At 34.8% G+C, this 13,534-nt stretch overlaps 1 protein-coding gene across 3 annotated transcripts in view; it reads left to right on the forward strand.

Moving 5' to 3' along the window:
• Positions 1–13,534, forward strand: part of PPP1R12A (protein phosphatase 1 regulatory subunit 12A) — a 115,841-nt gene that overhangs the window by 82,962 nt on the left and 19,345 nt on the right. For 2 of the 3 annotated variants that reach the window (XM_033057586.2, XM_033057588.2), the window contains exons 12-19: positions 2,454–2,576; positions 3,951–4,112; positions 4,562–4,738; positions 8,305–8,395; positions 9,843–10,040; positions 10,217–10,385; positions 12,280–12,398; positions 13,065–13,130. In XM_033057586.2, the coding sequence (XP_032913477.1) occupies positions 2,454–2,576; positions 3,951–4,112; positions 4,562–4,738; positions 8,305–8,395; positions 9,843–10,040; positions 10,217–10,385; positions 12,280–12,398; positions 13,065–13,130 (1,105 nt within the window). The remainder of the gene's footprint in view (positions 1–2,453; positions 2,577–3,950; positions 4,113–4,561; positions 4,739–8,304; positions 8,396–9,842; positions 10,041–10,216; positions 10,386–12,279; positions 12,399–13,064; positions 13,131–13,534) is intronic. The other variant, XM_033057587.2, reaches the window with a different exon arrangement.

Raw genomic sequence — 13,534 nt, forward strand, 5'->3', positions numbered from 1 at the left:
GTTTCAGCTGGTCAGTCCATAGGTTTTACAGGGGTCATAGGGTTAGAGAGTTGAAGGGACATTCCATCAGGGTATAGGGTTACAACATGTATGAACTCACTGCAGTCACCAGTCTTGTGTTCATCAGTAAAACTGAGCTTCCAAGAACTTTCCGTATGCCTTGGTGTACCAGAGATGAAACCTGCTTCTAGATATCAATACTTTGCCTTCTGTATGATATGGCAGACAATCCAGCCTACCTAAAGCCATAACAGGTTTTTGGCATTTATTCTGTTCTTGTTTACATGAAGAATTTAACTACCTGCCCCACAGGTACCTTAATAAATTATTAGGGTCTCTACCTTTGTCAAAGGTCTTTGTCCTTGTTGCTTAGCTTAATGCCCTGTTCTTGTTCTACATAACACCTCCTGGCCTTGTGAATTTGTGATGTAGCATAATCCTAGCTGACATCCTGTGTAAGTGATGGAAGTCACTTCAATATTACAGTAATTTCACGATTATAAGCCGCACCATTTTGACTAAAATTTTGGTCCGAACCCAAAATGCGGCTTATGATCAGGTGCCGCTTATATATGGACAAAGAACAAAAAGTTACTGTTTTAGTTTGGAGGACAGATGTCTGCTGAGAAAGGCAGGAACTTCTATTTGAAATGGAGAATGTAAACCCCCTCCCTCCAAATTATTATAATTTTGAAACCAAGGGGCTTTCAGACAAAAATATGGGAATTAGGAATAACAGTTCTTTTCTAGGGAAATTAAAATAGAAATACAGTACTACAAAGAAACAAACTCCAAACCCTGACAAAGTCAGAGTACAACCTGACACCCCCTCAGGCAGGGTGTTGGTAGCAGTCCCATTAAATGGTGGCTGCATCCTCCTGCAGTGACAGATGTGGCTCAGTTGGAGCAGTGCTCCTGTCGAAGGTGCAGTTTCCCTCCGGAGATCCAGTGGTGATGTGGAGAAATCCGGTTTTCCTCTGGAGTCCAGTGGAGAAAGGGGCTCCCTTAGTGTCCCAAAACCTTTGTTTTTATTTTGGTAAGAAATGTTGTGCTCTTCCCCCTGGCTGGAGCAACTCCAATGGAATGCAGTGATTTTATCAGTCACACAGTGGGACTCAGTGGGCCATTAGCAGAAAATGACTTGCTGGAGGAAGGATGGGTTGTGAAAAGATAAAGAACAATGCCCCACCTGGTTTCAGTGGATGGCCCATTAGCAGAATATCTCCCATGGAGATAAGGATCACTGCCCCCACCCTCAAAAGATGGTGATAGAATAGATACCTTTTATCACACTCTGTATTGTAATGTGCGACTTATAATCAGGTGCGGCTTATAATCGTGAAATTACTGTAATCCTAGCTGGGCCTTTAGATTAACAAATCTCAGACACCCAGCCTCAGTTGAGTAGTCAGTGCTACAGCAAAAGTGCTATAGTGTCTTGGCAAAGTGAAACCTTGAGTAATTATGAAAAACTCATCATGCAGCAGGACCTTTCTGTGGTAGATGATTATCTCAGAATTTGTGTTTCTCTTTGCTGGTAAAAAACAACACTACATTGGTCTATATTGCGTAATTTTCTAACATTGTTTCCAGCTGCAGAAGTGCAAACACGTTTTCTTGCAAAAAGAGGTACATTATGATAGCCAAAGGTATCTGAACATAAAATACCTATTTTCAAAGTTTTGTTTTATTTTGCCTTGTACACTTGATTGTCATGTATATAATTTTTTAAAAGACATATTTTATTCTTCCTACTGTCTGAACTTCAAATCATGAGCTGATATTTTTATTAGAAATTCAGTTTTTGCATGTCAGTTTTCAGGATAGTATTTCTAGGTAGATTTTTGCAAGGTGATTCCTTACTGCTATAAACTGCAACAACAGTCTGGAAATTCCTTACGACTGAAGTCATGTCAGTTAGTGATACACATCAGACCCCTCAGGAATGGCTACTGTAAGCCTAGTTACACTTGTCTTACAGTATCATGAGTTCTAAAGGCTTGTCAACTTTTAAACTTCTTAAAGCATCAAAGAACGAAAAATTCCATCAAATAAGCTATTGAAAAACCCAGTTTAAAAATCCAAGTAGATTTCCCTTTCTGCGTTGGATAATCTCAGAAGCAAACAGAAAAACATCTTGTTCCTCTTTTGAGAACAAAGCCAGCAATAATGACAGATGAAAGGCAATAATTGATTTCATGTTGATTAAATCCTCTTTAGCAGTTTTCTTTTGATGCTACTTTTCTGCCTAAATTTCTAATTGTGTTAGTATGAATGTAGTATCTTTCCACAGAAGCTTGAAAGTGGCTGTCCATAAAAGCAATTTTATTCCTTATTCAGTTATGTTTATTTTAAGTGTGTTACCCAGGATTTTAATTCGAAGCTCCTGTTCAGCTCACATCAAGAATAGCTGTCTTCAATGGGAGTTTGCTAAACTAAAATCTGTTTTACAGGGATTCATCTGCTAGTTCAATACGTGGTGGCAGTTCCTACACCAGGAGAAAATGGGAGGAAGATGTCAAGAAAAACAGTTTGAATGAAGGTCCTACATCATTAAACACAAGTTATCAAAGAAGGTGTGGGATTTTCTCTCTATTTTTTTTTTAATCAAAATAGGATTAAAAGTTAACAAGTACTGAATGTTTTGTAAGAACAGTTTAAAACTGAATGGTGACATACTGCCATGTTCATAATAATTGCAAAGTATGTATTGCAAGGGTTGAGCTGGTTTTAAATGTGCAGTTGTATGCTGATGCAGTGGTTGTGCTGATTTTAAACTAAGTAATTAAAGTCAGATGCTTTCTTTTTTCCTATTTATTTCAGTTTGGGGTTCATTTGACCCTTTCCAGAAGAGTTCAGTAGTCAAAGATAATTATTTTAAATGTTGGAATAGAGGTACTTCTGCTTGGTATATGAAAAGGGGGAAAACACTGTCTCTGTTGAATTCTGGTTATTGCATGACAGTCTTGGAGGTATGGGACTGCTGTCCTTAATTGTAAATTATAGCCATACCTATGTTGAGTATCAGTATCATGGAATACATAAAATTCACTTGAATGCAAAGTAAATTACGAAAATGTTATGAGAATAGTTCTCAGGTGTGCTGGTTTCTAATTTGCAGAATTTTCTCAGGAGGAATCATGTGCTGCACATATATACACAGTTTACTTTGCTGCATTGTGTAGTTTCAATGTAGTTATTTGAGTCAAATTCTTCATTGTAATTAGTGGGGCAATAAATAGCTAAAATGAATAGATCAAACAAGAGTCAAATAACTAAGCTGCATGTTGGTACATGCTGCTGATGTATGCGATACATACTTGGCATTTTTTTGAGACTTGACATTGGTATTATCAGTAACCAGGCTGTCTCATACAGCATAATGCATATTTATTTCTTGTGAACCACTGGTCTGCTTTATGGCTTGAAGAGCAAGGGAGAATACCTGAGTGGGAGGTTATTCTTCCTGGGAGTGATTAAAGATTTTTTAAAAATGGGGCAGTGTATTTAATTGCTTTCAAATTATAAGAGGAGTGATATTGATGACATTTTCTTTCCTGACAAGCTGTGCAATAAGGTTCTGCATTTTCTGAGGTATTCAGTGTGGGTGAAACAACAGTTTAAAAATGGGACATTGGGGGCCCTATATGAATACTTTAGTAGATGTGATCAAGATGTTCTTACATAAGCGAGATTCCATTCTTTATCGTCTTTGGTGAAGAGATGGTCAGGACTAAGGGACACTTCTGCTACCTTCCAAAGTCATAAATGAAAAGTCCTAGCCGAGGAAACAAGGGGAAAAAGTACTTCTTTTGCACCAGAAGTTTCCAAGACTCAACTGAGGCACAGAATACATGGGCAGATATTTGTTAGATCATTCACAGCTTGGTAATAGTTTAATAAGTAAATATAAGTAATAAATGCAGCCATTGTACATGTCTCTCCTTCAGTGGCTCCTTTGGTAGAAGACAAGATGATTTGATAAGTTCTAATGTTCCAAGTACTGCATCAACAGTTACCTCTTCTGCTGGTCTTCAGAAAACGCCGCCTGCCAGCACAAACACTACTACAAAGAGTACAACAGGTTCCACTTCAGCAGGTGTACCAAGCAGGTAATGGCACCAGGACATTTTCTTTCTTTTTTTATTTATTTTTGTCAGGTCTACTGTGTGCTTATGTATGTGCATGCGTTCTTGTGTAGTAGATCCTGGGGCTCTGGATTTTTTCACTTTACTGTTAAATTTGTTTTGATTTTATACAATTTGGCTCAAAAATTGTGAATGGCTTTCTACTATAATATGAAAGCCATGTTGATATAAAAAAATAAATCAAATGTTAGAAGGGTCTGAAGAATAAAAGTTCAGTTATTTTGAACTGCTAATTCTTAATTTATTCAATTGAATAGCTCAAGCTGAGCTTTCATAGTAGAGACATTTCTCAGTTTGCTTCTTAAAAAAAATCCATCCCTCAATTTACATGTTATTAGTTGTTTAGTAAAGTGCTTTCATTGTTTAGCTGTTTCCTTTTCTCTTTTTTTGTGTTGCTGCTTGTTACGCTGTAGTACCTCAAATCGTTTGTGGGCTGAGGATAGTACTGAGAAAGAAAAGGACAGTGTTCCTACAGCAGTGACCGTTCCTGTTGCACCATCTGTTGTAAATGCTGCAGCCACTACCACAGCCATGACTACAGCTACTTCTGGCACTGTGTCCTCAACATCAGAGGTCAGGGAGAGACGGAGGTGTGTAAAGGTCCTAAGAGTAATGTTGCTCTTACACGAAAGTTACACTTTTTTTTTATTATTTAAAGGAATGTGTTGGTTACCATGGATTTGAACAGTACAGTTTGTAAAAGCAGTGTTGTTTTCTTGCTGTGTATTGAAACAACTAGTACCTCAGTTTATCTAAGAGCTTAGTACTAGTAGACACCATTCATGAAATTTAAACTTCGATATTGTATGTTTTTGAGGCCCTGGGTTCTCATATGATATATGGCATTTTCAGATTTATATTTCTCTTAACAGATTAAAAGAGTCGTCTTATAAATACCAGTACTGGAACTCTGTAAAAACACTGTATTAAAAATAATAAAATGAGTAATTAATTAATTAATTACTAAAACTATGTTCCTGCTAATTGAGATAGTGTGCCGTTGGCAGTATGCTAATAATTCACAGCATAACATTTTTTTCAATCATTTTGTGTGCCTGACATTATTGAGAAGAGAGTATTAAACCCAACACATTCTGTTTATTTCATTGCATGATTTAGGGTCTCTTCTACTTGAAACATAGTCATACAATTTTAAATGCAATGATTTAAGGGATGTTCAGTATGAAGAATGAGGAAGAAGCTGATGTAAATCTTCTTTTAAGAATATGGTGGTTTTTTTCTGTTTACTGTTATGTAAGGATGAGTTAAGATTGGTGCATATTTGTTTCCTTAAAGAGTTGTTTCCTTCTATTTATGGAAGCAAAAATAAAATTTCAAAAGATTGCTAATTTCTGTTAGCTTTCCCTTATTCTTCTTTTTCTGGATATTTATAAATGTTTATCCTTTAAAACTCCTGCTGAAATGCAAGTTCAGATTTCTGTGTTGCTCCTGTAGTAGTTTCAAACCGTACCTTTTGTATCAGTGCCAGATATGTGTATCTCTGTATGTTCATGCAGGTAATGAAGCTGTTCCTTATTACAGAAGAAAATTGCATTCTTTTGGTTCACTTAAGACAGCAGCATTTAAGGATTCCTTATAGAGGCCTAATTAGGGTAGTCTGTTTTCTGTAGTCTTCCTTGCTACCCAAAAGTGAGATTAAAAAACTTCTATGATATGTGGATTATGTTTGTATTATTCCCCACTGTGATTCAGGAAGGGTCCACATGTGCTTACGATCTATTTCAATGACTGCTGTAGTCAGAACCTGCATTTTCCATAGTGAAATTTGAACCAAAGCCAACAAATGAAAAACATAACCAACAAAATGCATGTTTTCTCGGAAGTAATTCAAAGTAGTTCAAATTCTAAAATTCAAATGCTATTTCAGTCTTATATCAGCTAGAAAGGCAAGGAAAATTAGAATTAGGCTTTTGCTGTCTCGTTTCCGCTCACTAGTGTGTGTATACTAATGTGCATATGCTACATATGTTTTAGATACCTGCAGTTGGCCTGAAATTCCGTGGTTTTCTCTGACTGGGCTGATTACGTAATACACTGTTGCTGATGAATTCTTGATGGCATATTAGTATATCCATGAATCTTAGCAATCAAAATAGGAAAAATTGCTGCATGCATTTGAGAATGTAGTGCTCTGAATATGAGCTCAAGCATATATCTGTATATATACAGATATATGTGTGTATTTATCTACATATGTTTCTATGCACATGAAAAAATAAATGCTATATAGTTTCTTAAGTAATGAAGTTGGTTACTCTGTGTTTATAGACTGAAATTGTATATTTAGAAGATATACGTAGAAGAGTATTTCAAAGATAGTTGAAAAATTAATATGTTGCAAAGTACTTTGTTGATGAAGCTTGTAATAGCACTTTCTTTTGGAATAGCTGAAGAAACTATTTTTTATTTGATTTTTGGGATTGGTTTAGAGAAAAAGGGAAGGAAATTACAAACTTGAGTCTCTGAGTTTTTTATCATTAATAATACAGCGTAGGTAGCTGTGTGTGGCACAGGCAAGGGATGCTAAGGAAGAGCACTTTCTATTCTTGACTGTAGCTGCTGTGTGCACAACTGCTGTGTGTGAGAAATTGAGACTTCGTTTTCTCTCAGTGCAATTTAAAGTATTTCAGATTTTTTGGAAGATAGGTATAGGTACAGCAGTTACTGAAAACAAGTTTAGGAAACAGTTTGTAGCAATTTTAAGCCCTAAAGATGTCAACTGCTCTGCAGTCAAGCCCTCCTAGGTAGGTGGTAGTTCAGGTCAAGTTAACTAAAGCAGCCTAACAGGCACCCTTTTCCTTATGTTGGTACAGCCTAGAGTTTATTGTGAAATGAAAAGTCAAGTCTGTTTGCAAGAGACACAGATAAGGAAATCAGATCTACATAGTGTGGGTTTTTTAAGATGTGCCATAATATGGGAGTTGTTTCAGTATTTTTAAGTATAGCAGTTAGTTGTAAGTATTTTAATGGATTGTAATCCATAGGTCTGTGTAAATGAAGTTTTTCAACTCTTATGATTGTTTCAGAACTCTTTTCAGTATGTGCTAAGGCTACCAAATATATTATTAGGTGAACAAACTGCTCTTTCCATACATGAATTATTTAGGTGTTAATAGCTGATAGCATAATCACTAGATAATTATTGAATCCTCATCCAGTGATTCTTAAGTTAGACAATCAGAAAATATTGTGGCATCTGATGTAAAGAAGCTCAGAGAGGTTTTAAGCAGCCTTTTAGCAACCTTTTGATTTTTTTTTTCAAATTTTTTTCACTTTTTTTCTATTTTTTGCCAATTCAAGGATTTAAAAACTGGGTGAAATTATAGCAGTTTCCCAGAATATTCTGCCAAAGAAAGTCAACAAATGCATTAAAAACTTCTAAGTTCTTTAATTATGGGTTTACATACATACAAATACCTGCATTTGTGTGTGTCTGTATCTCCTAGTGGTTTTTTAACCCGTTATCTGGATTAGAGAATTTCTTAAAAAGAGTCCAGACCTTGTATGTCTATTCTAGCAACCTTTTGTCTTTAATTACAATTACTTGCTTATTCTCCGGACTTCTGTGGGTTTCATGAAGATTTATTTTTAAGCTCATTTTTTTCAAAGGGACTTGGATTACTCAAAGTGTGAATGATTCATGTGAAAATATGGTAACCACCTCCTCAGGGATTCTTAATTTCTGAAACAGATGATATAATTAGGTTTCCTGCATTAATAGTACATTTGGCTTTTTCTAAAAGCTTACAAGTTGTGTTAAAAGTTAATACACACATATTTGATATATATATGTATAACTGGCTGAATCTCTGAGGTCTTCTACCCTGTGTTAGTAGACTAGGAAAATACCAAAAGAGCTGAAGTTGTATTTATAGAAAATTGTAAAAAGAAATGTAAATTAAGTAGGGAAACTCTGTGTATTTCAGTCGAGTTATAAAGCTGCTGTCTTGATGAATGAGTAGATCAGTATGATATGGATGAAATGTCTAAAATGTAATCTGTCCTATATAGGTATATATTTTCTTCTGGCTACCTTTGTTTTCAGTCTGTTGGGTTGCGGGGGAGGGATTTGACCCTTTAATAAATTTGTGCAAAAATTATCATGTGCCAATTTTATTTGTAATTAACTCTTTAGATCATACCTCACTCCAGTACGGGATGAAGAGTCCGAGTCCCAAAGAAAAGCTAGATCCAGGCAAGCAAGACAGTCTAGAAGATCTACACAGGTATAGTATTACTAAAGCTTCTGCATTTTTGAAAACATACCCATAACATCATTCTTGAGGAACAGGCATAGCATACTACATTTGCATCCATTTCTAATTATTTTTTTCTGTGCATGAATTGTTGTAGATAATATGATTGAGCTGATCAACATATGGGTAACTAATAAGATTCATTACATGGAAAAAAATACTTTTAATCTAGTTTCTCTGGAGAAGAAAAAATACTAAAAGAGAGTTTCTAATTACATGCTAATAATCTAGTATCTAACTGCATGTCTCCTTGTAGCATTTCTCTCTCTTAGTTTACATACTGATATATTTGGAAGTTCTTCCCAGTTTTTATTCATACCTATCAGCAACTAGCACAATCCTATCACAGGGACCAACGTGGCAGGAGCGAAATAGAGTATCTCTAATGGTACTTGAATGCTCTTTGGGCAGTGGAGAAACTGCCAACCACTGTCTGCTGGCAAATTGAGAATAATCAGCAAATAGTCCCTGAATTAAACAGCACAAAGAAATACTCTAGCCATTGTCCTTACCTGTTTTTAGGCTGAGTCCATAGCCATTATTTCTTACTGATGTTGCTTTCAAATCTTTGCAGCTTTAAACCCCTCAAATACTTCTTGTTAGCTTTCCTAATGAGAGATCTGTGCTGCTTGCTACAACTTCATTTTACGGGAGTTATTTTCACTTTGTGATACTAATTCAGAGCCCTGAATGATGGTCAGGCTACTGGCTCTACTCACTAACTTTTGCTTAATCTTTACAGTGAATAAAATACCAGGAATTACTGGATTAAACTTTTTCAACACTAAAAGCAGTTAGTAATAAGATGCAAAGTTGGTTTTGAAGAGTGGATTACAAAGTGTTTTGAGCAATGTCTCACTAAGATACATCAGCTGAAAAGCATAGTAGAGAAAAGCTGTCTTCATAAAATTCTTTGCTTTTTGAGGCTATTTCAAAACTAGTTTTTAACCTAAAAATAACAGAAGACTTTTTAGTGTGCTGACCTAAAAATCCAGTTGCAAGGAATTAATTTGTAAAATACCAACATTTGTTAAAATATGAGTATTATATTTTTAGGGTTCTTTCAGACATGTTTAGTATGCTTACAGTCATATTAAAAGCATCTGTTGGATTCTTAAATTATTTCTATAGGATCATCTATGCAATCTGTATCTGCTAGTTCAGCTAAAAATTGGCTTGTTGGAAAGTCTGTGGTAGATTGTATTACAGCAAATACTTGCAACGTATCAGAGGGATGTTTGGTTCCAAGATTCAAAAGGAAAGCTAATAGGTAGAATACATAGGTAAATTTTTTTTCTTAATAGATAGATTTTGTTTTTTAAGTTGAATGTTTTCTTTAAAATATTTATGTAATGTGATCATCTGTATTAATGTTAATTTTTATTTAAATGGTATTTGCTGACTACTGTTTTCATAGGGTGTAACACTGACAGATCTTCAAGAAGCTGAAAAAACTATAGGAAGAAGTCGTCCCACACGAACCAGAGAACAGGAAAATGAAGAAAAAGAAAAGGAGGAGAAAGAAAAGCAAGACAAAGAAAAACAAGAAGAAAAGAAAGAATCTGAAACTAAAGATGATGATTATAGACAAAGATATTCCCGAACTGTTGAAGAGGTATTTTCATGATGAGTCTCTTTAGGTAGAGAAATTATATGAATCTTTACTCCAACAATATTATTTTAATTTCACTACTACAATAAGAATCATTTATGTAGTTAAATGTTTTCATATCCCATGGTTTGTATTTGTTAATCTTGGTAAATTAATTCTGACATTTTTCTGTTGAATAGCCTTATCATCGCTATAGACCAACTTCAACTTCATCTTCTTCATCATCCACCTCTTCGCTCTCCACATCCACTAGCTCTCTATCAAGTTCAAGTCAGCTAAACAGACCAAACAGCCTTATAGGTATAACTTCTGCCTATTCTCGGAGTGGAACAAAGGAAAGTGAGAGAGGTAGGAGTACTGTTTATGAAGGGGGTTTTTGTTGTTTCAGTTGACAAAGGGCAGCTTAGATCTCTAGAGGTATTTCAAAATGGGATGAGATACGTAAGGCCACTGGGGATGCACCTTGCTCAGATCTTTTGTTTTTCCATTGTTGGGTCACAGAAATTTCGAATATGTTCCCATAAATATCCACATAATGCTTTAATTTCTGCTTTAGCACAACAACTATTATACCATATTTCAGGATCTAAATACTTGCAGGTGTTAAGAAGGAATTTTGCTTTATTAAATAATTGCTAAATAACTAGGGGTTTGTTTCAGTCCTTCCACATTGAAGGACTGGAATCATGCTTTGTTTCTTTAAGGACCTCTCAGGGTTCTATGTGCAGCTGGAAAAGGGGATGTTTCCCATTCGTTGTAGTTTAGGTGTAACCATACTTCTGCATACTTTAGCTGGTTTATGTAAACTTAAACTGAGGATTAGATGCATGATTCAGAGATCACAAAAAAGTTCTTCTTTGATGTCACAGATATTTTGCCCTCGTTTCAAATGTCAGTCACCTGCTATAATTCTGAGAAATGTTTTGCCCGATTCTTTGCCTTTCAAAGGAGGAGCCTGTTAACCTACAATGTGATCTCCTATTCTTGGATTTGCCACAGTTGACTTGAGAGAAATACTTTAATTCAAGTTATTGATGAATAACTTCAGTAGGGTTACTGATTGAAATTGGCAATTTTGTTCTACAGAGGGTCATATAAAATGATCCACTGTTGAAATCTCCAGGAGCTATATAGCAGTATTGCCATGTTCCCTAGAAAATGGTGTGTTTTCTGAGGCAGTTGCTGGGGCTAGGCTTCATGGATATGCTTTCTGATTTTTCTCCTTTGTCCTAAAATGAACTAAAATTTGGATTATGATTCTTTCATAATGTATGCTTACTCTGGGAAACTCACTCTAGATTGTTCTGTGGAAAAGATTTTAATTGGTAAATATTAGCTACCACGGGTTCTACTTTTTTTCATGTTATGACTTTTGGAGGAGAAATACATTACCATCTGAAATCCTAGTTTATTAAATTAGGAAAGGTGTATGTTCACCACAAATTTGTTTTCCTTCTTTCCTATTTAATTCTTGCTTCACTCTAAAGTGTTTATTTACCTCTGAAGACTAGTGATGGCACTGATTAATAATTAGTGGTTCTTCCATCTGAACTCAACTCTGTGGTTTCTTTATTTAATAAAAGAACATCAGGCTGAGCAGATCGCATGATAATAAGTGAAGAACTTTGGTTTGGGCAGGTTTGTTTAATTTTTTTTTTGCACAAATTACTTGTAAACAAATACAGAAGCAAACGCAGTCCTGAGTTGCTATTGCAATTGCATTTATTTTAAAGAAAAAAGATGTGTAATTCTGCAATAATCTAATCTAGAAGGTCCCAATTTACTCTTCCTTAGAGCAAAAATGGAGAGGACTGTGATGAAAAGGACTCTTAAGGAGGACTTTAAAAGTTGGGATTTTTTTTATACTGCATCCTTGATACATAAAAAAACCCCAAAACTTGTTTGATGAAGAATAGTAAAAAATTCTCTTTTTTTGTACTTTCATACATCTTCTGACACAGATGTTTCAATTATTACATGATAGTTTTGAAAACTGAATTGTATTGTTATAACTGTTACATTAAGACATTTTGTTTAGGTGACTGAGGTGAAAGTAGTATTTACAGTATTTTAGAGCTTTGTGTTCTGGGGAACAGTAAAACCTGTGTGTGTTAAGAAGCTCTTCAGTGAATTTATTTCAGGTGAAAAGAATTTATTGTGAGCATTTTAAAGACTGAGAAGAAGTATTTTAGAAAATTATATTGTGTTGTAATTCAGTGAATGAGAAAGTTGTTATTAACAGAAGGAGGCAAAAAAGAAGAAGAAAAGGAGGAAGATAAATCACAGCCTAAGTCTATAAGGGAAAGACGGAGACCAAGAGAAAAACGACGATCTACAGGAGTTTCTTTTTGGACTCAGGATGTGAGTAAACTTCACTTGTAGTAAAATGAAATATGTATCGTGTACTCTTAAAATAGAGAATTGTTTAGAGTAATCCAATATATAACTAATTGTTCTAGAAAAAATTATGCTTTTCAATTTAAATATTCTGTGTTTTTGTTTTGATGCTCTCCAGAGAAAAATCAAAATTAAGTTTTTTCAGTTGATAATGCTAACAAGAATGCTAGAATGATGTAGTAACCATAACTTAATAGGAATTAATCATAATCTAAGGAAAATAAATAAATTATTGAACGAATGTTTTCTGTTGCATGCAAACCAAAGCTGTAAAAATGAGACTCTATTTGGCACATTGCAGGTAGCTATGTACTTATCAACTTAAAGATCAACTGTCAGATTAGAAAGGTTATAGTTGATGTTTCAGACTATTCCTTTTCCCTTTTCTATGTCATGGGATCCATATGTAATGTAAAAGTCAGATTTTCATGTGTCAAATGCAAAATTGTTTCATCTCCTTCTGGTACTGAAAGTGTGTATCTGTTTGAGAATTTTCTTCAGATATCCTGTGTATTCTCTGTGGAGTATTCTTCTGCTCTTATATTTTCATATTCAAAGTGTAGAATGCATTAAAATCTTGCTAAGCTTTCAACAGTTTAATTATTTTTCCTCTCCCACCTTTTTCACCAGAGTGATGAAAATGAACAGGATCACCAATCTGATTCAGAAGAAGGAACAAATAAGAAAGAAACTCAGGTAATTTAAGAAGTATAATCTGTTCATTAACTTTTAAGAGACACATTTTGATTGTAAAATTTTTGTTACAGTTGAATTTACATACCAAAATTGGCCATAACTGAACCTTTTGTCTTCCATTCTGATTATGTGGAACTAGCATCCAGAAAATGTAGATTGGATTTTTTACACACAGATCAGGGATATCATGCAGCAGGTTACTGGAGCAAGCATTCAGTGTCTATACCGAGCAAAATCTTTATTTCACCTACATTGTTATTTTCAGATAAATTATGTCCAGTTATTTACACACATTAATTAAAACCTTTGAAGATTAAGCCCGGTGTTGTGATTATTATAATTAAATGATATGAAAAGTTAATTTAAGGAAACTCAGAAAGTTGAAGAGCGCAAGGTATGTAATT

This window comes from Catharus ustulatus, chromosome 4, assembly GCF_009819885.2.
Source record: "Catharus ustulatus isolate bCatUst1 chromosome 4, bCatUst1.pri.v2, whole genome shotgun sequence".
Classification (NCBI taxonomy): Eukaryota; Metazoa; Chordata; class Aves; order Passeriformes; family Turdidae; genus Catharus; species Catharus ustulatus.